This window comes from Mirounga leonina, unplaced genomic scaffold (assembly GCF_011800145.1).
Source record: "Mirounga leonina isolate KUSES-001 unplaced genomic scaffold, KU_Mleo_1.0 Mir_200, whole genome shotgun sequence".
Classification (NCBI taxonomy): domain Eukaryota; kingdom Metazoa; phylum Chordata; class Mammalia; order Carnivora; family Phocidae; genus Mirounga; species Mirounga leonina.
In genome coordinates this window covers 25580077-25600605 of record NW_023270503.1, presented here as the reverse complement: position 1 = coordinate 25600605, position 20529 = coordinate 25580077, and the positions used below count along the sequence as shown (strand labels likewise).

At 57.0% G+C, this 20529-nt stretch overlaps 2 protein-coding genes, 1 long non-coding RNA gene and 1 other non-coding gene across 9 annotated transcripts in view; 2 read left to right on the top strand and 2 right to left on the bottom strand.

Moving 5' to 3' along the window:
• The window catches only part of MED24 (mediator complex subunit 24), a 36856-nt gene extending 22009 nt beyond the window's left edge, over window positions 1-14847 (top strand). For 4 of the 6 annotated variants that reach the window (XM_035027043.1, XM_035027044.1, XM_035027041.1 and 1 more), the window contains 24 exons: window positions 393-431; window positions 991-1064; window positions 1419-1657; window positions 1803-1859; window positions 3313-3424; window positions 3562-3712; window positions 4023-4136; window positions 4725-4772; window positions 5162-5244; window positions 5545-5631; window positions 6064-6175; window positions 6860-7002; window positions 7646-7683; window positions 8123-8205; window positions 8551-8729; window positions 8845-8944; window positions 9263-9438; window positions 11313-11577; window positions 11856-12037; window positions 12203-12293; window positions 12618-12717; window positions 13619-13699; window positions 14011-14159; window positions 14325-14841. In XM_035027043.1, the coding sequence (XP_034882934.1) occupies window positions 393-431; window positions 991-1064; window positions 1419-1657; window positions 1803-1859; window positions 3313-3424; window positions 3562-3712; window positions 4023-4136; window positions 4725-4772; window positions 5162-5244; window positions 5545-5631; window positions 6064-6175; window positions 6860-7002; window positions 7646-7683; window positions 8123-8205; window positions 8551-8729; window positions 8845-8944; window positions 9263-9438; window positions 11313-11577; window positions 11856-12037; window positions 12203-12293; window positions 12618-12717; window positions 13619-13699; window positions 14011-14159; window positions 14325-14441 (2820 nt within the window). In that variant the 3' untranslated portion in view covers window positions 14442-14841. Of the gene's footprint in view, window positions 1-392; window positions 432-990; window positions 1065-1418; window positions 1658-1802; window positions 1860-3312; window positions 3425-3561; window positions 3713-4022; window positions 4137-4724; window positions 4773-5161; window positions 5245-5544; window positions 5632-6063; window positions 6176-6859; window positions 7003-7645; window positions 7684-8122; window positions 8206-8550; window positions 8730-8844; window positions 8945-9262; window positions 9439-11312; window positions 11578-11855; window positions 12038-12202; window positions 12294-12617; window positions 12718-13618; window positions 13700-14010; window positions 14160-14324 lie in introns of all 6 variants that reach the window. The other 2 variants (XM_035027045.1, XM_035027046.1) reach the window with 2 other exon arrangements.
• On the bottom strand, window positions 6936-9803 carry LOC118024856. The gene is made up of 3 exons (XR_004683217.1): window positions 9721-9803; window positions 8030-8192; window positions 6936-7019 (listed from the first exon to the last, which is right to left on the bottom strand). It is a non-coding gene; the product is annotated as an uncharacterized LOC118024856 (long non-coding RNA).
• LOC118025345 lies at window positions 7941-8044 on the top strand. Its single transcript, XR_004683284.1, has one exon. It is a non-coding gene; the product is annotated as a small nucleolar RNA SNORD124 (small nucleolar RNA).
• A 1548-nt stretch (window positions 14848-16395) lies between the features above and the next one.
• CSF3 (colony stimulating factor 3) lies at window positions 16396-18892 on the bottom strand. Its single transcript, XM_035027403.1, has 5 exons — window positions 18561-18892; window positions 18281-18435; window positions 17766-17873; window positions 17492-17638; window positions 16396-17184 (listed from the first exon to the last, which is right to left on the bottom strand). Exons 1-5 carry the CDS (start codon window positions 18571-18573, stop codon window positions 17020-17022), a joined length of 588 nt encoding a protein of 195 aa, XP_034883294.1. The 5' UTR covers window positions 18574-18892; the 3' UTR covers window positions 16396-17019.
• Between the last annotated feature and the right edge of the window lie 1637 nt (window positions 18893-20529).

Genomic DNA, 20529 nt, shown 5'->3' with positions numbered 1-20529 from the left:
TGTTTGTTCGTCTCCATTTCTTGTCCAAATAAAAGTACCCTTTATAGAACTTGTAGGAGTAAAGTAACATAACCTCATTCCTGTCCATTCTTCTGCCTACCAACAGTCATTTGAACCTTGTATGTAGTGGACAGTGAGTGGCATGTGAACATGGAACTCGGTACCTTTGAATGCCCACCCTCATCTTATCAGTGGGTGTATGCTGATGATGTCATTTACGGTGATTGCGATAGAAGCAGGAATAGGGACAATGCCTCTCTTTCAGTGGGTTGAGGAAGGCCTCTTGAAGGGGTTGAGGTTTTTGGAGAGCTGCAGAAACTTTAAGTGTCAGTATTTGATCCTGTCAGCTGTGTGACACTTGTCTGAACTTTGTCTTTCTTCTTTCCCTCCAGATGGTGTCCTACTCCTCTGTCCTCACAGCAATCAGTAAGGTATGACCATAGCCACTCATGAGCTAGGTGGAGGGCAGGGGGAGCAGAGAGATAATAGTCATAGGTGGGACCCCACCTCCTTGACTGCTCTGATCATGCAAACTCTGAGGCTGGACAGGCAGCACATGATGGCATTGCTGTGTTCCATTGGAGGGAGGGGGATCCTGGCAAGTGGAGGCTGGATATTAGGAGCCAATTTCCAATGTTGAAAGAATGCCGGGGGCGGCTGGGTGGCTCAGTCGTTAAGTGTCTGCCCTCGGCTCAGGTCATGATCCCAGGGTCCTGGGATTGAGCCCTGCATCGGGCTCCCTGCTCAGCCAGGAGCCTGCTTCTCCCTCTCCCACCCGCCCTGCTTGTGTTCCCTCTCTAGCTGTCTCTCTCTCTGTGTCAAATAAATAAATAAAATCTAAAAAAAAAAAAAAAGAAAGAAAGAATGCCGAGTCTGAAACCTGAGGTTGGAGGAAAGATGAGCAGGCATCCTGAATATGCCATCTGCCTCATGTGTGAGCCCAGGGGTTGACTGGGATGTTCCGTAGTATTGTTACTGTTCTTTCCACAGTTTGATGACTTTTCCCGGGACTTGTGTGTCCAGGCTTTGCTGGATATCATGGACATGTTTTGTGACCGACTGAGGTAATGGCAGGGCTCGTAACCTTCCAGCATTATCTTAGTGTCAGGGAGAAGCTCCTAGTCCATAGACTGACACCAACTCGATGAGGTCCCGCACTTCTTCCCTCTTGCTCATCTGCACCCACCCATCCCCATCCTTTTCTCCTTAGTCCCCTAGGACAAAAGGCCTTTTCTCTTTGGAGTGGCTCATTTGAAATCTTGCCCGGTGGAAGCCGACGGGGCTGTCTTCCCTAGGACTTTGCTAGCTTCCCAGCTCTCTTCCCCAGGAGGGGTGTGCCGGCCACTCTGGGGAACAGTGGTGTGGGTCATGTTTCAGCCTTTGGAGCGGAGACAGATTTTGCACCCTTTCCCCGGTAGCTGTCATGGCAAAGCCGAGGAGTGCATCGGGCTGTGCCGGGCCCTTCTCAGCGCCCTCCACTGGCTGCTGCGCTGTACTGCAGCCTCTGCCGAGCGGCTCCGGGAGGGGCTGGAGGCCGGCGCTCCAGCTCCAGCGGCCGGGGAGAAGCAGCTTGCCATGTGTCTGCTGCGCCTGGAGAAGACCCTCAGCAGCACCAAGAACCGGGCCCTGCTCCACATCGCCAAACTAGAGGAGGCCTGTATGTCCCCCTGGGTCCCCTGAGCCCCGCCTGCCGCTCTTCCCATAGCCGGTTCTTTAATTGAGAGGGGAGAGGCAGGATGCCATCCCACTTCTTTCCAGGAGGATCTGAAATCATCCCACTTCCTTTTTTTTCTCCCCATAAGCATTGCATACATCCCAGGGACTTGGGCAGGGTGGCACCCGAGCCAATCAACCAACAGGTATTTACTGAGCATTATTGTACGCCCAGCACTGTGCCAGGTGCTGGGGGCGGGGGGGCGGGGGGCTACCAAAGGAGCATGGGGCAGGGTCCCTGCCCTCAACAAACATACATGCTAGTGGGGAGCAAGACCAGTACATTAACATACATGGAAGAAATTAGAGGACGAGAGAAGCACACCATCCATCCTTGTGTTTGTCTTCACACTACTCGTCTGAAAGCACATGACTCTTGGGTTTGAGTGTTGCCTAACACGTCCCTTTAAACATGGTACCTGTCTGCTGTCAGGCCTGTTGGATCATGCACCTCTTGATTCAAGTGCAGATGTGAAATGTTGGAACCCTCCAGAGTCTGAGAGGAGACAGATCACCTGGTGGGAGGGGAGACTCTGGTGTTTCTGGTCATGGGGCCCAAGGCCATGGTCTTGTAGTGGCTTGAGACCATCTAAGGCTCTCTTACACTCCCAGTAACAAGAATGCTAGAATGGGTCACACCCAGGTCTTCAGGACCTGTTTGGAGAATTTATTATTAGGATTAGTATATTTGTTACTTCTCAAAGTATATTTGTTACTGTCAAAAGTCCAGAGAGATGATCCCTCCATAAAAATGGGCTGCGTTGACAGTGTCTTACCTATCTTGAGCCCTTGACAAATGTTTAGTGGCTTGAAAAGTAAATGAATATTTAACTTAATTTTAATGGATCTCGGGTCTTATCTTTTTGGTTTTTTTCCCCCATGCCACATGGAGGTTAACGGGCTAGTTGGTGCCAATATTCATCATTTGACCCTGTGGAGTTGTAACTAGGATAAGTGACTCAGAACTAAGTGCAAAATAATGCGGTATAGACCATTTCAAGCATTTAGGAGGAGAGGTCAGTGGGTTGGACTAATTGGGTGAGTTGTTGAAGTATCCGGGCTTGAACAAAGGCTTGAGGAGAGTGAGTTTGAGAGGTGGCAATGAGCCAAGCTGGGGCACCTACAGAGGGGGTGGGCGGTGAGAGCAGAGGCCTCAGCAGGGTGAGGCAGGGCTGAATCCAGAAGGCTGGTGAGGAATCTAGCTCGACAGCCGTAGAGAGTGGTGCCCACTTGCAAGGCTGGCCACTCCTGATGTGATTTGCGGCTGCCTCCCTGTTCCAGCCACTGGACCCCAGCCCTGCTGTGCCTCTCTCTGCCCCTGCCTGTGTTAGGCCATACGTAGGCTCTAAGGTCGGCTGCGTGCTTCCACTAGAAGGCAGGCCTCTGGGGCTAGTTTCTAGGGCCTTCACTGTTGGTGCTCACCCCCCTTCTAGAAAGAGTGCATGCTGCCCTCAGGCCCCTGGCCTCCATGTCATCCTCAGGGGAAACCTCCATGTGTGGTTTTGAGGGCCCAGGGGGGCCAAAGTTTTTTAGCTCAGGGCCAGTGTCTTCCTCTCGTCTGTTTCCCATCGTGTGTCTGCATTTCCTCTTCTTCACCAGCCTCCTGGACTGCCATTGAGCATTCTCTCTTGAAGCTTGGGGAGATCCTGGCCAGTCTCAGCAACCCCCAGCTCCGGAGCCAGGCTGAGCAGTGTGGCACGCTCATTAGGAGGTACCTGGCTCCCAGGCTGATCGGGCCCAGGGTGTGGGTGGGGAGTTGTGGCCCCTGGCCTCCACCCCTCTGCTCTCACCTGCTCTCCACCTCTTCCTGGCTCCTCACACTGTCCCCTGTATATCTGTTCCCTTCAGCATCCCCACAATGCTGGCTGTGCACTCGGAGCAGCTGCATAAGACTGGCTACCCCACGGTCCATGCGGTGGTCCTGCTCGAGGGCACCATGAACTTGACAGGCGAGACACAGCCCCTGGTGGAACAGTTGATGATGGTGAAGCGTATGCAGGTGGGGGGCCCAGAGCTGCTTCTCTTTCAACATGGCGGGCTGGCTACGTGGGGCAATGGGGAGGATTCTTCTGGTACTTCTTGGGAGAAAGGGGATTTCTCCTGATTCGCGGTGGAAAGCGGATCCCTGTCATGTGCGGTGGTGCCATTTCACGTGACATCCCTGCTTCTCACCCTGGAGTGGGGCAGTACCTGTTTGCACCGTCTCTGAGCTTGCCTGACCAGCCCCCACCTGCCCCCCACCCTGGGGCCTTCAGAAGATGAAGGGGGATGGGCACCCTCTTAGGCTTCACTCTCGGATCATCCCACAGCATATTCCCACCCCACTTTTTGTCCTGGAGATCTGGAAAGCTTGCTTTGTGGGGCTCATCGAGTCTCCCGAGGGTACAGAGGAGCTCAAGTGGACAGCTTTCACCTTCCTCAAGGTACCTGGGACGTGAGGGACACCTGGGTGGCTCAGTTGGTTAAGGTACCTGGGACGTGGGAGCAACAGAGCGCCCAGTCTAGAAATGGTTCTCAGGAAAAGCAGCGACACCCAGGATCTTTGTCCCTCATTTCTCCCCACCGGCATCGTCCGCAGCCTGCCAGGTCCCCCAGCGCAAGTTCCCATCGAGTCTTTTCTCTGAAAGTCCCAGGGCTATATTTAGCTGACTTGGCAGGCGCCTCCCATCTCTTAGCACACAGGTGCCGTTTAGCTCAGTCATCAGCCAGATTGGTACAGGGCAGTTATGGGAGCCAGGGAAGTGGCCCCAGTCCTTGAATCAGGGTTTCCTTGGCTTATGGCAATTCCTTGTGGAGCCAGCAGAAGTGAGGGGTCCCTGTGTCCTGTAGGCATCAGGCACCGGATGCTTGGATGCCTGCCAGCTTCTAACTTGGCCCTGAGAGTGCTTTCATTTCCAGGGTGGAAGGGTTTCTGTCTCTGCTTGGAGCAGGGAGATGGAGGGGATGCCTTTAGTTCTGGGTGAAGGAGAAGAAATTGCTCTTCCTGTTTCTCCTCTTGCCTCACTCTCTAGATCCCACAGGTTTTGGTGAAGTTAAAGAAATACTGTCACGGAGACAAGGTAAGTTGGAGAAAGGAGTTGGTGAATCCTTGTTTCCACAAGGGCAAGGGAGGAACGGGGCAAGGGAAGGGTCAGTCTTGCGTCCTTGCACCTGGGGGCTGGCTGGAAATGTGAGTGCACCTGACATCTGCGTGTGTCCACGCGCACACACCCGTTCTCCAGACAGAGGCGGCTGGGCCACACAGGACGCGAGGTGGCCAAGGTGACCAGGGCTAGTGTAGAGTGCTGGTCCTCTACACTCCTCCCCGTCGTGTCACTGCAAGCCGGTGGTGGGTGTGACCGGCTTGTCGGGGTTTCTATCCAGCGGGGTGTCCTTGTGAGCCTGCATCATAAGCTATGGGTGGACTGGAGGGCCTAGAAGCCAGATGGCAGCTCCTGGCTCTTTGTAGGACTTTACCGAGGACGTCAGCTGTGCTTTTGAGTTCCTGCTGAAGCTCACACCCTTGCTGGACAAAGCTGACCAGCGCTGCAAGTACGAACTCCCCTGCTCACCCCCGCTCTACTGGAAGGTGTTATGGGCTCTTCCCCTACTCCTCTGTGCCAGACAGACCTCAGGGAGCTGTCACCTGGTTCGTGCCCCTTGGCAGGGGCAGGAGACAGCAGCCTGAGCCCCTTCAGGCCCTTGAGTGCCTGAGCCCGTCTCCCATCCCTCAGGCATTCAAAACATTCTTCGTCCTGAAGGAGGGAGGAGACCAGGCAGGTGCCTGTTGTTCCCTCCCCTCAATAATCCCTGCCGTGTGCCCCGGCCCCTCATGATCTTTTTCCCTCACAGCTGTGACTGTACAAAATTCCTACTCCAAGAATGTAGCAAGCAGGGGCTTCTGTCTGAAGCCAGTGTGACCAACCTCATGGCCAAGCGGTAAGCGTGAGCTCCCTCAGGCTGGCCGAGGGACTGCTTGCTCTCCTTCCCTCGTGTCCACCCGGGAGCACTGGGTGCCCCCCCCACCCCGTCCAGGTGCCTGGGGCCATGCCTGGGGTTACCAGGAGCAGCAGACACGCTTCTGCACCCTTACGGGCTGCACTTGAATTCCCACCCTCCTCTGTGAACAAAGTAAAAATCCTAAATCTTCCTTTAATCTGAAATGAACTTTCAAAATTGAGGTAATTACCTAGTGACAGACAAGCAATTGCAACAGTGGATATGCTTTCATAAACATCACCACGCCCCCAGAGCTTCTCCTGTGCTCCCCACCTTCCCTGAGCCTCTGCTTCTGGGGCCGGACTAGGGAGCACGTCAGGAACCAGTCTCCATTTCTTTTCCCTTCTCTTGGCCAACGGCTTCTGGCCACAGCGCGGCAGACCGGGAGCATGCACCCCAGCTGAAATCAGGAGAAAATGCCAACATCCAGCCCAATCCTGGGCTGATCCTCCGGGCGGAGCCCACTGTCACGAATATCCTTAAGGTGAGTGTGCCCTTCTCTTGCCTCCAGGGTCATCTCTTCCTTTTTTCCACTTTTGCCTCTGCTTCCAGATAGATAAACTGAGGCCGTAGACCTCCCTATCTTTTGGCTAGAGAAACACGCAAGGCAGGGAAGCTGCCATTGAAAACTCACATTTGGGGGCGCCTGGGTGGCTCAGTTGGTTAAGCAACTGCCTTCGGCTCAGGTCATGATCCTGGAGTCCCTGGATCGAGTCCCGCATCGGGCTTCCTGCTCGGCAGGGAGTCTGCTTCTCCCTTTGACCCTCCCCTCTCTCATGTGCTCTCTCATTCTCTCTCTCTCAAATAAATAAATAAAATCTTAAAAAAAAAAAAGAAAAAGAAAACTCACATTTGTTGAGCATTACTTGGAGGGCAGGCCCTGTGGTAGGGGGGCTTCCACCTGCTCGCTCGGAAGCAGTGGAGAATCTTACCCTCCCCACCCCCACTACCACGATCGCAGTTTAGTTGGGAGGGATGGATCAGAGAGCAAGGATAGATTTGGGAAATGGTTTTCCAGATCGGAGTCAGAAGGATGTAGACTGAATTGCAGATGGAGGTTGCGGTATGCCATTTAGTGGAGACATGCAGGGAGGGAAGCTGTGGTCGGGCTCTATCTCGGGGGCTCTGCAGTTGTTCTTCAGGACTTGATTTCCTGTCCTGTCCCCAGACGATGGATGCAGACCACTCCAAGTCCCCAGAGGGCCTGCTAGGAGTCCTGGGCCACATGCTGTCCGGGAAGAGTCTGGATCTGCTGCTGGCTGCCGCTGCTGCCACGGGGAAGCTTAAATCCTTCGCCCGGAAATTCATCAAGTAAGGAAGGCTGGGCCCTGTCCAGGGTGAGGGAGGCAGGTCTGAAGGAGGGAGTGTCGCAGAATAGGGGCAAGGCACTGAGGTCTGGGTCTCCCTGGAGATGCCCAGGACAAGCCAGAGCATCCCAGTGGGAGACTCTGGGGGAAGGGCCAGGTCTTTGGGTGTCGAGTGTTCTTTTCTTTGCAGCTGAGCACGAGGTGGAGGTGTTTGATGAGATGAGAGGCATTGAATGGTGGATGTGGAGGGATTCGGGTGTGCCCAGTTGTTAATAAGGGGCTCTCAAACACTGTTGACTTTTTTGGTTGACCTGGAATTTGGTATACAGAACTTTGTTCCATCCAGTGAGCCATTCTCTGGGCCTTGGAAATCTTTTTTTTTTTTAAGATTTTTAACTAATCTCTATACCCATTGTGGGGCTCAGACTCACAGCCCTGAGATCAAGAGTCATATGCTTTACTGACCGAGCCAGCCAGGCGCCCTGCCTTGGAAATCTTTTAAAAACAGAAAGCATTTTTTTCTGTGTAGCGGTGGTGTTCATTTGAAGTTTAACCCCTAATTCAGACTCTAGTGATGCTTTCTGGACAGGTGTAGCCCCCTGACCCCTTGCCCTGCTTGCTGTGACCTGTCTCCATTCCTCCCCCAGTTTGAATGAATTTACCACACACGGCAATGAAGAACTCGGTAAGTCAGCTCTGTGCACCCCCAGACCTGGCACTGTGGGAGGAGTGGTGGAGGGAGAGAATGGGGGAGGGCAGAGGGCCCGTTGCTTCTCCTGGGGAGGCTGTTTTCTCCTCTGAGCAATGACTGACTGAAGTTTTTGTGGAGCCTTGACGGGGGAATGCTGGGAAAAGAATTCTTCCAAAACCACCTGTCTCTTGCCCTCCCCCTTTATGATTTGGCTGGGTACTGGGAAGAAGAAGGAGGGTATCAGGAGTCTTTGGTTCCAAGGAAGGGATGATGTTCTAATTGAGACTCAAGAAAAGGATTCTGAGCCTCAGAGCTTTGAAGGAGCCACTTGGTCACTGACCTTCCTTGAGGCAAATCCTGATCCCCTCCCGATTCAGATGAGGGCTCTGGGCCCTGTTCGGGGCTGTGGGGTCAGCCATCTTGTTCTCCGTAGCCAAAGCAGCCTCCGTTCGCGCCTTGCTCTTCGACATCTCCTTCCTCATGTTGTGCCATGTGGCCCAGACCTATGGTTCAGAGGTGAGAGAGAGGAGAACAGTCAGGATTAGGGGCACCAGGATTAGGGGCAGGGAGAAGGGGAAGGAAGTGACCAGTAACTTGGCCCCCCCCCGGTCTCCCAAGCCAGTTCGTTCTGCTGCCTGCAGAATGCAGGTGCCCCCACCCTTGGCGGGTCCATGGATGCCCCCTGGGTCCCATCCTGAATCCTTCAGTGTCACATCCACACCCACCACTAGGTGGCAGCACAGCCCCCGTCTTTCTCCCTTCAACCAACTCGTCTTCAGTTCTTCAGGCTGGAAAGTAGAAGCAGTGGGGCAGGAAACTGAGGCACAGGGCACTGGCTGCTGATGCCCCCTTCCTTTCCAGGTGATTCTGTCCGAGTCAAGCACAGGAGCACAGGTGCCCTTTTTTGAAACATGGATGCAGACTTGCATGCCCGAGGAGGGCAAAATCCTGAACCCTGACCACCCCTGCTTCTGGCCTGACTCCACCAAAGTGGAGTCCTTGGTGGCCTTGCTCAACAACTCCTCGGAGATGAAGCTGGTGTCAGTGGCCGGGTGCCCGCTCCAAGGGTGGCGGTGGGGGCAGGCCACGACCCTGTCCCTCAGTCCATCCCACACTCCCCTGTGGTGATTTTTCTCCCACCCTACCCCCTCATAGGCAGATGAAGTGGCACGAAGCCTGTCTCAGCATTTCAGCGGCCATCTTGGAGATCCTCAATGCCTGGGAGAATGGGGTACTGGCCTTCGAGTCCATCCAGGTAGCCCCACCTTTCCAGTAGCCTTCTCTTTTCCCTGAGACACAGAGCCAGTGTTTGATAGCTTGTTACACTTTATAAGAACAAGAAGACCCTTAAATCCAGGAGCTCATGCTTGGATGTTGATCTTCCTTGTAATCATAGGCTTAGCCACTCCCTCCCACCCAGGTAACTTCGGGAAAAGCATATTTGTGGGGAAAAGAGGTGTGGGATGTGGTCCAGGTCTCCGCCTGCTAAACTCAGCTGCCCACAGAGGCCGGGGAAAGTGATGGTCAGGGAGGGGGAGAGCGTGGCCTCAGCCACCCTTTCCCCTCCCCCCAGAAAATCACAGATAACATCAAGGGGAAGGTATGCAGTCTGGCAGTATGTGCTGTGGCTTGGCTCGTGGCCCACGTGCGGATGCTGGGGCTGGACGAGCGTGAGAAGTCGCTGCAGATGATCCGCCAGCTGGCGGGGCCGCTGTATAGTGAGAACACTCTGCAGTTCTACAACGAGAGGTCAGTAACCCGTCCCCTCCCTCCGGGAGCGCGGAGGGCCTGCTGTGAGCCGGCGGCATCTCCAGTAACCAGTAGCCCCCTCTCCTCTTAGCGTTCCTAGACAGGCTGCTCACTCACTCCCATTCTTATTTACGTGTTCACACACTGACTCAGCAACACTGAGTGTGTGTCTCTGTGCCGGGAGTGTTTACGGCCCAGCACCTGCTGTGTCCCAGAAACACAGCCCCCGAATTGCTAGGATTCCTGTCTTCAAAGAGCTCAAGTTGTGGAGAACTAGCTTACCGCAAGAACAGAGTGGTTGTCTTAGCTGCGGCACGGTGTAGGCCCCAGGAGCCCATCCGTAGATCTGTGAGCCTTGGACCCACCCACCCTCGTCATCCTCCCCCCGCCTCTCTCTTGTGACGTTTTGCTGCCCTGGCTTTTCAGAGGCTTGGAGGACCTCCCTGGTGACTTCATCCGTGTGGAGTTCAGTGGTGTCGGTTGATTCCCCCATCCAATAACTTTTTTTTTTAATTGTGGTAAAAAATATCTAACATAGCATTTACTATCTTAGTTCAGTATATAGTTCAGCAGTGTGAGGTATTCGCATTGTTGTGAAGCAGATCTCTAGAACCTTTTCATCTTGTAAATCTGAGACTTTGTACCCATTAAGTAACAGTTCACCGCTTTTACCTCCCTTAGCTTCTGGTAACCACCATTCTACTTTCTGTTTCTCTGAATTTGACTACTTTAGGTACCCCACGTAAGTGGAATCCTGCAGTGCTTGTCTCTCTGTGCCTGGCGTGTTCCACTTAGCATAATGTTCCCAAGGTTCATCCATGTCGTAGCCTGTGTCAATTCCCTTCAGAATAATAGTCCATTGTATGTATGCGCCACGTTTTGTTTATCCATGCATCGGTGGATGGACACTTGGGTAGTTTCCACCTCTTGGCTGTTGGGCATAGTGCTGCGAGGCAGTGAGCATGCACGACCAGTAAGCTAGGAGAGAGGACTCCCCAGGTAGCCACCCAGGTGCCTTAGAGGGGAGAAGTGGGAACATCGTGCCAAGATGTGGTGGGAGAGGGCCTGTGAGGTTGTGACCTTTTTCCTCCCTCCTTCTCTCTTCTTCCCTCACATCCTTCCTCCCACGAGTAATGGAGGGTTTGCTCTGACAGAATCCGTGCTAAGCACCCTGACCCTGACCCTGGGTGAGGAACAGTGGGACGCCCGTGGGTGTATCATGCAGGTGGGAAAGCGGCGCTGAAAGTCGCAGCAGCTCTTAGACCCACCCAGGGTTCCAGGAGTGGTGAGCACTCACCCCAGTGTGAGCGTTAACTCAGTCAAAGACTGCTCGTGAGAACATTCCTGGATATACGCTTCTATTTGCCCAGCTACCAAAGGCCGGGAAGAGTCGAGTGGGGCAGCCCTTGGGCCCCTGTCCTGGAAGTAACAGTTTATTTTGGGAGGAGGCCAGGGCTGGGCGGGGACCCCCCCCCCCCCCAGCACTCAGCACAGAGGGAAGTGATGATATTTATTTATGTCCAGGGATTGGCAGGGCTCAGGTCTGGGGGATGGGGAGAGTTGGAGACAGTGAGAGAGGAAATATGAATATATCGCTGGAATAACCTGGGGGAGGAGAGCAAACTGCTCCCCCACCCCCACTCCCCAGGCTTTGTGCCCAGCAGGTGAGCGGCCTGCCGGAAGCCGGACTGGTAGGGTCAGGTCTGCTAGGGGGTTGTGACTTCTTGTCTCCTCCCTCGGCGAAGAATGGGGTTAATTCCCCAGGAATAGTTCCGTAACTCAAGTCCTGGGAAAAGTCTGGCCTGGATGTTTGCTCTGTTCTTGAACCTGGTGTTGCCTGAACCTGAACGTCAGGTCGTCTCCCCGGCCGCCAGGGTGGTGATCATGAGCTCGATCCTGGAGCACATGTGCGCTGACGTGCTGCAACAGACAGCCACCCAGATCAAGTTCCCGTCCACGGGTGTGGACACAATGCCCTACTGGAACCTGCTGCCCCCCAAGCGGCCCATCAAGGAGGTGCTGACGGACATATTCGCCAAGGTGCTGGAGAAGGGCTGGGTGGACAGCCGCTCCATCCACATCTTTGACACCCTGCTGCACATGGGAGGCGTCTACTGGTTCTGCAACAACCTGATTAAGGTACCTGGGAGACCTAGGCTGGGGGAGCAGGTCTCCTCAGACCCAGGGAGACAGCTGAGAGAATACCGGGCAGAACCAGCATCCTGCACCCAGCCTGGTCTGCGGGGCTTGGTCTCGGGGCTCCTGGGCTCTGAGGGGGGCCACCTCCTCAGGGAGCGGTGGCCAGAGGCTGATGCGGAGTGAGGGCTGGAGCTGCACCTGGGGCCGCCCCTGTGTCCCCTCTCAGGGAACCCCGTGTGGGGTCCTCAGCTCCTAATCTCCCTGCCCTGCGCGTCCAGGAGCTGTTGAAGGAGACGCGGAAGGAGCACACGCTGCGGGCGGTGGAGCTGCTCTACTCCATCTTCTGTTTGGACATGCAGCAGGTGACCCTGGTCCTGCTGGGCCACATCCTGCCGGGGCTGCTCACCGATTCCTCCAAGTGGCACAGCCTCATGGACCCCCCCGGCACCGCTCTTGCCAAGTAGGATTCTCTCGGAGCCGCAGGTCCCCACGGCGCAGTGCCGGGTGCCCCTCACCTCGGGCCGCCCCGGGAGGCTGGGCTGTGGGGGACCCCTGGCAGCCCTGGCACAGAGGGCGTCTCTGGGGCCCCCTGACTTTACCCTCTTTTCCTGGAACCCTTTGCCAGGCTAGCCGTCTGGTGTGCCCTGAGTTCCTATTCCTCCCATAAGGGACAGGCGTCCTCCCGTCAAAAGAAGAGACACCGTGAAGACATTGAGGTAGGGGACCCTTCCATTCACTTGTTCATGTGCTCAGCAGACATGTACTGAGCCTTTTGCGGGTAAGAGGCACCTTCCCAGGCCCGGGCCCTGCCCCTGGGCAGCTGCGTCACGGCTCAGCTGGTTGAGCGTCTCCAGGGGTGACTGTGTGAGGAGGGGGTGTCTCATTGGGGTTGTGGGAAGGTGAGGGAAGCTGGCCCTGCTGGAGATGTCAGCTGAGGCCTGTGGGGACCGGACTCTTCCTCCTGTATGAGCTCTAGCTCTCTTCTCTGGTATCGGGAAATTTGGGGCCTAGCGGGTAATAGTGACTCTCTCGCCCTCCAGGATTATATCAGTCTCTTCCCCTTGGATGACATGCAGCCCTCAAAGCTGATGCGACTGCTGAGCTCCAATGAGGAAGACGCCAACATCCTTTCGAGTCCCAGTGAGCATGCAGACTGGGCTGGGTGGGCTCTTTTTCTGGGAACTCACTCCTGCCTGGAAAGGCTGCTTGGCGTAGAACCGGCTACTGGCATCTTTGCTGGTCAGAGTGTGGTGGGAGTTTGTCCCGTTCTGCCCCCCACTGCTGCTCTGTTTTCTACCTGCGGAGAGACCAGAGAGGTTGCCGGGCACCTCGCCCAAAAGACTGAAGCTCTTCTGTCCAGATGCCCCCCCAGCCCTGGACACACTGCCGTCCCTTCCCTACCCTTTACTCACCACAAGTGAGTTCACTACCTTGGGCACAGTCTGTGCCTTTGACTCACCAGCTCTGTCCTTCCTTCCCCTGAAACAGGCCCTGTGGCCTGGCCTGGGGCTGGGGCTGCTCCCCGCTCTTCCTGCCTAAAGAGCACCCCTCCCCCTCAGGCTCCCCTTGATGTTATTACCTCTCCCTGCCAAGGGCTTCTTCTATGGCATTTAATTTTTCCTGTTTCCAGAAATTTCTCTTGTGTCTAGAAGTTTCTCTAAGGCCTCCTGGGCATTAGGGTGCCAACTGTGCAGTTGAGTAGAGGCAAGATGCTACGTCTGCCACCCACAAACCTTATGACCTTTGGCTGGTTACTCAGCAAATCTGAGGCTCGGTTTCTTTGTCCGTGAAGTGGGGGTGTGAAGATTATGCGGCCCGATCTGTGTGTAGCCCGCAGACTGGCGCCTGGCAGTGCTCACCAAATGTACTCTCTCATCTCCTTCTGAGATACCTGTATTCAGGGCCCCTCTGTGACTCTGGATCCTGGACCCCCGCCCTGGGGCGGGGGGCTCCACACCTGACAGATGAGGGTGTCCCCTGGGCAGAGGGGTTTTGAAGCTGGGGGGCCTTTCCCTCAGTCTCCCTCCACTTGGCCCCGCAGCCGACCGCTCCATGAGCAGCTCCCTGTCAGCCTCCCAGCTGCACACGGTTAACATGAGAGACCCGCTGAACCGAGTCCTGGGTGAGTCCTCCCACCGCCCTCCGGCCCGATGAGGCTTTGCCAGCTAGAGGGGGGCCTCTTGGGGCCCCTTCACCCTTGTTAGTGTCCCCACCTCGTTCCTCCATCTCCCCGGGCTCTGGCTCTCCTGTCACCCCCAGGCCCCCATTCAGTCCCTCTCGCTTTCCTTCCACTTTTCCTCTTTTTGGCCCCCCCCCCATAGGGGGGCCCTCTGAGCACTTCTTTCTTTTTGCTTTGTGGTGCCACCACCTCCCAGCCTCACGTCTTCTCAGACGCTGCTCACGGAGTGCTCCCTCTCCCCCCGTTCCGCACAGCCAACCTGTTCCTGCTCATCTCCTCCATCCTGGGGTCGCGGACGGCCGGCCCGCACACTCAGTTTGTGCAGTGGTTCATGGAGGAGTGTGTGGACTGCCTGGAGCAAGGCAGCCGGGGCAGCATCCTGCAGTTCATGCCCTTTACCACCGTGAGTGCTTCACCCCCAGGTGCGGGCGGGGCCCCCCGCAGCTCAGATGGGGGCAGCAGAGCCTGGGGTTCAGAGGCAGCCCTCGGAGTAGGAGCCCTTCCTCCCCGGACATGGCAGCCACCACCAGGCAGCCCCGGCGAGCAGCCATTTGTCTGTCTGTGGCAGGTATCAGAACTGGTGAAGGTGTCAGCCATGTCCAGCCCCAAGGTGGTTCTGGCCATCACGGACCTCAGCCTGTCCCTGGGCCGCCAGGTGGCTGCCAAGGCCATTGCTGCGCTCTGACGGGCTTGGGGTGGCCGCAGGGGCCGTCTGGGGGACCACAGCCCCAGGTGCCTCAGAAGAGAACAGTGAGGAAAGATGAGACATCATTGCTCATATCCACATGATGTAAGAGCCCTATGTCATTTCTGGATCATTCCCTTATCCTGACATCTGACCTCTAAGACGTCTCCCAGTTTCTTTCATAATTTCCTCTGCCCACAGCCAGCGCCTAAAGAGTGCGCGCAGCCTGGCTCTTAGCCCAGGGCCCTCAGCACCCCATACCCCTGCCTTGCCCGCCTCCCCCTTCCAACAGTAGATGTAGCTCTGGGAACTTTGCAGGTGCAGAGTATGTATATTTATATTTTTGTAACACATGAGGGAAGTTCCCCTCAGCTCATTTGTAAATAAAGATCTTTGTGGGTCCCTGTGTGAGAGTCCCAAGTGGTGTCAGTGCCCACGTCCCACGGAGGCAGGAAACGTCATCTCCTTGGAATCCCATGTGCTGTGGCCCAGGAAGAGGCTCAGGCCTGTGGCTGAGGAGGGCGGGAGGGGTGCACGGAGGAGGGCTGGGCTCAGGTTCCTGTGTCTGTCCACTCCGCAGGGGCAGGGCTTCCCTTCCTCAGACCCGCACTGGGCGACAAGGAGTCAACACGCACGCGTGCCACCCACCCCCACACCCCAAAGTCAGACTTAACTCTGAGAAGGGAGAGGTTTTGGCGAAAGGCCCCACTGGTGCTGGGGTAGGGTGTCCTGTCCTTCTGACCCTCTCCCACTAGACCCAATCCCACCCAGAGTCTGACTGGCCCCGAGTTTGCTCTCTCTCCAGAAGAGGACTGGGCGATGAGGGGCAGGATCTGTTTAACCCTTGCTTGTCTTCTCCACACATCTCCAAGCCCCGGTTTCTTCAGGACCAAGCAGAGGGAGGGCTCTGAGCCACGCAGCTGGGGGTTCTGGCCCTGCTCAGCCAGACCTTCCTTTCTAAGGAGCCAGATGGAGAGGGGAAGTGGGAGGCAGCTGAGGAGCCCAGGGGAAGCCCTGAGATGGGGGACCGGTTGGCCATCTGGACTTTCCGGGTCTGGTGGAGGCGCCCTGGAACCACAGGTGTGTCTTGGCTGAGGACACAGAGAGGAGTGCTTCCGGCCCGTGATGTGAAGCAGCCCCTCCACTCTCTGCTTCTCCCTCACACACGCACCTGCCCTCCCGCCCCGTGAGGCTGAGACCAGTGGGAAAGTGACGGGTGGCATGAGGTTGCTCCCGGCCCGATCAGAGGCAGAGCTTGAGGGAGAGAAGTGCAGGGCCGGGAATTTGAGCTCTGACCCAAGTTGTCACCTTGAACTCCGAGCCTGATCTGTAAAGGGCACTTCTCATTCTATTTCTGTGGGCAACGGTGAGCGCGGGTGTGCTGGAGTTTATGGAAGATGGCAAATATTAAATCCTCCCTTGCTTTGGTGTCTGCGTCTGGACTATTAAGACTCCCCCCTGCCCCCAACCCCACGTTCTCCTCTCCCAGTATGGTGGCCCGTCTACCTTCTGTCTTCCCACTAGGCTGGGTCTCCGTGAGGGCAGGGACCTTGCCTGCCTTGTCCACTGCCGTGTCCCTAACACTTAGCCTGGTGCTTGCACAGAGTAGGTACAAGAGAAATCCGTGCCAAAGGCATCAATGTTGATGAGCTAGAGGACTGCCCCCTTCCTCCCTGCACCTCCTCTTTCCCTCCCTTTGGCTTCATTCACTATTCAACTCCCCGCCCCCCCCACCCCTGGCTGGGCACCAGCTGGACTCAAGAAGGAGGAAAAGACACTTAGCAGAGACAAACAAAATATTTTATTATCACAAAGTTTGGCTACAGTGAGAAAGTGGGGCAGAGGTGGAGGGTGAAGAGCTGAGCATTCCTCTCATATACCTCGTCGTATAACCCCCCCCATCTCCCCCTCCCATCTTCCCAGTCCCACCCCCCCACCCCCCCAGCAAGGCTGATACATGAGCCTCTGCCCAGCCCTTGAAGAGTCAGAATCCTGACCCTAATGAGGCTGGGGCAGGCGTCAGGAGCCTGTCATTGTCACTCTAGGGCATCCAGAAAGATGAGAAACGATGCCCAGGCTCTCCACCTCCCGTGGGGCCTAATGCTGGTGGCGAAGGGGATGTGAGGAGAAGCAAGACCTGGCCCGCCGGGCATGTGCAAGCCAAGCTGGTGAGGCCAGAGCGAGGGGGACCCAGGAGGGGAACACTGCTGTTTAAATATTAAACAGGGTTGTCTTGTCTCCCACATGGGAGACTTCCTGATGCTTCCAGGGGCCTCAAGGTGGGTACCGCTGGGGTAAGGAGTTCACTGGGGTTCTTCCCAGTGCCCACCGTGGAGCCAGGCCAGGGAGCAGTCACAGGACTCAATACGCGGTATTTACCTATAGCTACCTCCCAGTCCAGGGGACAGGAAGATGGGGGCTTTTCTCCCTGCCACAAGCAGGAGAATGGAACTTGGAGACGGCAGGAAGGACCCGGGAGTCCGGGGCTCCGTCCTGCTCTTCCTTGTCTTTAAATATTAGATTTAAATAAGCATAAATATTAAATAAAGATAAATACACTGGTTGGGGAGGGTTTTGCTCAGGGTTTGGCAAAGCAGCGCAGAGCGCGGTAGGCCAGCTCCAGGAAGCTCTGCAGGTTGGAGACCACCAGGACCCCTCCGGCCCGGCGCTCGAAGGCCGAGGTGAAGGTTGGCATGGTGCCCTGGCTGGGCGGCACTGCCTGGGCCAGCCCCAGCTCTTCCATCTGTGGGGGCAAAGAGGAGATCAGCACTCAGGCCCTGCTGAGTGGGCGTGATTAAGGAAATGCGAAGGGCTGCGGGGCCCTTCACGCCACACAGTTAATGGTGGCCTTGAACCCAGGTCTGCATCAGGGCCCAGTGACCCGGCTCCCGCCCTCCACTAGGGAGGGTGGGGAAGGGCTGGCAGCAAGAGGGCCCTGAGAAGGCTCCCACCCTGGCCCTAAAGAACTGGGACCCCTAGGCTTGCAGCCTGGTCTTTGGGGACCAGCTCAGTCCAGGCCCCTAACACTTGCCGCTCCCAGTGGGGCTTACCTGCTGCCAGATATTGAGAGCAAAGTCGCTGATGTCCAGCTGCAGCATGTCCAAGGTGGGGGCTAACTCGGGGGTTATCCCCGCCAGAGCCCGCAGGAGGCCCTGGTAGAGGACGAGGCCGCTGTGGAGTTGACGCAGGCAGCCCGTCTGGGGGACGGAGTAGGGGAGTTAGGGGGTGCTGCCTGGGGCGCTCCTTTCAAGGCCTGGAGGTCCAGAGAGACTTCCAGACCATTCTTCCCTCCCCTCCGCCCCCTCCTCCCCTCTGGAAACTCACCAGCTGCAGGGCCTGGCTGGAGCAGCTGCTCAGGGGAGGCTGGGGGATGCCCAGGGCGTGTCCGAGCAGCACCAGCTCCTCGGGGTGGCACAGCTTGTGGGTGGCGCACTGGGGACAGGAAGGATGCTGAGTGAGGGGGACCTGATGGGGCCCGGCTGCTCCTGTTCCCAAGTCCTCCCCATTTGTCCGAGGTCTTCCCCTCCCTCCCAGTCCTGCCGGGCTGCTCAGCCCCATTCTGCCCTCCGCTGCGATCCTGGCCATCCAGACACCGTCCCGAGACACCCTCTTCCCCCAGTTCCTAGCCAGCCTTCCCCGGCTCCACCTCTCCTGATGTTCTTCCCTTTCCCCCTGGGTCTCTCCTCTCCCACGCGCCTCCCAGATGATGTCTTCTCGCCATTCCCTTCCCCTCCCTCAGCCCTCACCCCTTCCTCCCTCCCTGCAGCTCAGCCCTCTGGGGCTTCTTCCCTCCTCCACCCCTGTCCAGCACCCGCGTCCCCTCCGCGCCTCTCACTCACCAGCCTCTCCTGCAGCACTGTGCCATCAGCCTGGACCTTCCGCATTTGCTCCAGGCACTTGAGCAGGAAGCTCTGGGGCAGCGAGCTGGTCGGGCGCAGGGGGGCGGCTGCTTGCACCAGCCAGAGTGCGCTGTGCCACAGCAGCAGCTGAAGGGCTGACAGCAGACGGGGGGCTCAGGAGACAGGCGCACTGCTCCCACCTGGGGCCCGTGCCAGGGCCCAGGGCCGCCGCAGCCCCTCGGCCGCTCCAGCCTCCCTCCCCGGGGGCCAGGACACTCACCCGTCAGCTTCATGGGGCTCTGGGCAGCAGGCTTAGCTGCAGGTCTGTGTGGCTCGGCAGGCTCTGGGCTCTGGCAGGGACCGGCTCCAGCGGACCTTTATACGGAAGCCCATGGAGGCCTGGGAGGAAATTACCTGGTGCCACGATGGAGGCTTAGTAATGACTTCCCAGGATTTATGCAAATTCGGTGTCCAGGACAATGCAGGGGGGCTGGGACAAGAAGCTGTTTGCGAAAGTTTTGTGAAATTGTGGAATCCCTGATCCTTCTTTGACGTCTGGTCCCCCTCAAACTCTCTTCCTCCCCTCAGCCCCACCCAGGCCCGAAATTGCCCCAGGGTGTTTGATCAAAACCGCTGAACGAAGGCTGAGCCACTGATAAAAGCCCTGGAGGCTGGAGGCTGGTCACACTGACCTGGGAGGGGTGTGGGGGGGGGGGAGAGGCAGGCCTCCAGGCGGCCCCTCCCCACTCCCTCCCCTGGCGGGTCAGCTGGAGCAGCCCACTTGCACGCTCCCTTGGGGTTCGCAAGCTACCTGCTCCCGAGACCCCAAATTCTGAGAGGGAAGAACCTAGCTGCCCCCATTTCTACCCCCCAAACTCCCAGGAGGCTGCCTTCCTGAGTCCCTTCCTGAGGGGCCAGGGGCCTGAGGTAGGGACAATGGGGTCTTGCCTCCTGTCTCCACCCCACACTTTGATGGGCATCATCCCAGGTTCCTGCCCTGAACTGGTTAGCTGGGAACTCCCCAATCCCCCCCGTGACTCATTCCCTTAAGCCCCCAGAATGCTGGCAGAAACCAGAGGAAACCGGATGTCTGTCCCAAATGAAGCAAGACCCTTGAGGCTCTGGGTCTCTTGGTTCACCTGACCTTGCCCTTCCTCCTCCTCACCCGGGGTTCCCCTCCCTCCAATGGTGTCCCAGTGCCTTGGAGCTGGGGGATGGTCTGTGGCCCGTGGCTTCCCTGGCCAGATTCCCCGCCTGCCCGAGTGTGTGCTGCCCTGAGGTGGAGAAGGGCTGGGGGTGAGAAAGAAGAAACTGCCCCAGCCTCGAATCCTAGAACCATGCCAGTCTTGGGGTCTGTTCTACACCCCGTGAACTGGGCCAGAGAGGGAAGTGCCTTGCCCAGGGTCACGGCTAGCAGACTCAGAGTTACCGCCTGGGCCTTCGCCTCAGGCTTGAGGGTTTCCTACAGGCCGTGGGCCTGCCTAGCGGGCCGGCCGACCACACCCAAGGCTGTCACTTTCTGTCCCAATTTACCTCAGCGCGAGCCAAGGAACAGACGCCTTCTGATGAGTCGGTGTGTCCGCCAGGGTGAGGCCATCTCTGGGGCGGGGTTGCCCCCTGGTGGTCACAGCTGGCAGGGACTTCACCTGCTGATCTGTCCACCTCCCACCTCGGGTCCCCAGTCCACTGGGAGGCTGGGGCCCCTCACTCCACCCCACGCAGGTTGGCCACCATGCACGGACTGAGGCCAGCTCTGTGCGTGGCTCCGCAAGAGCAGAGGGGTGGGTTTAGAGCTGTGGAGGGCAGGAGATTCACTTTCGCAGCCATGTCCCTTCACCCTCCCTCAAAGAACCTCCAGGGACTCAGCTGGTCCCAGACGCTGTGCTGAGCACTCTCCATTCATTATCGGATTTAGGCCTTTCCATAAGTCTATGAGGAACGTACTAGAACCATTTCCCCTTTTACAGAAGATGAATCTGACCTCAAAGAGGTTGAGTAACTTGCCCAAGTAGCAGAACCAAGGTCTGCCCTGTGCCGTAGTCTTAAACTCTTTTTTAAAAAAAATTATTTTTGGGGGGGGGAGGGGCAGAGGGAGAGGGAGAGAGAGTCCCAAGCAGGCTCCCCGGGAGCATGGAGCCGATGTCGGACCTGATTCCACCACCCTGAGAGCAGGGCTGGAGCCAAAATCAAGAGTTGGACACTCAACCGAGTTATCCACCCAGGTGCCCCTTAACCATCGAATCTCTTTT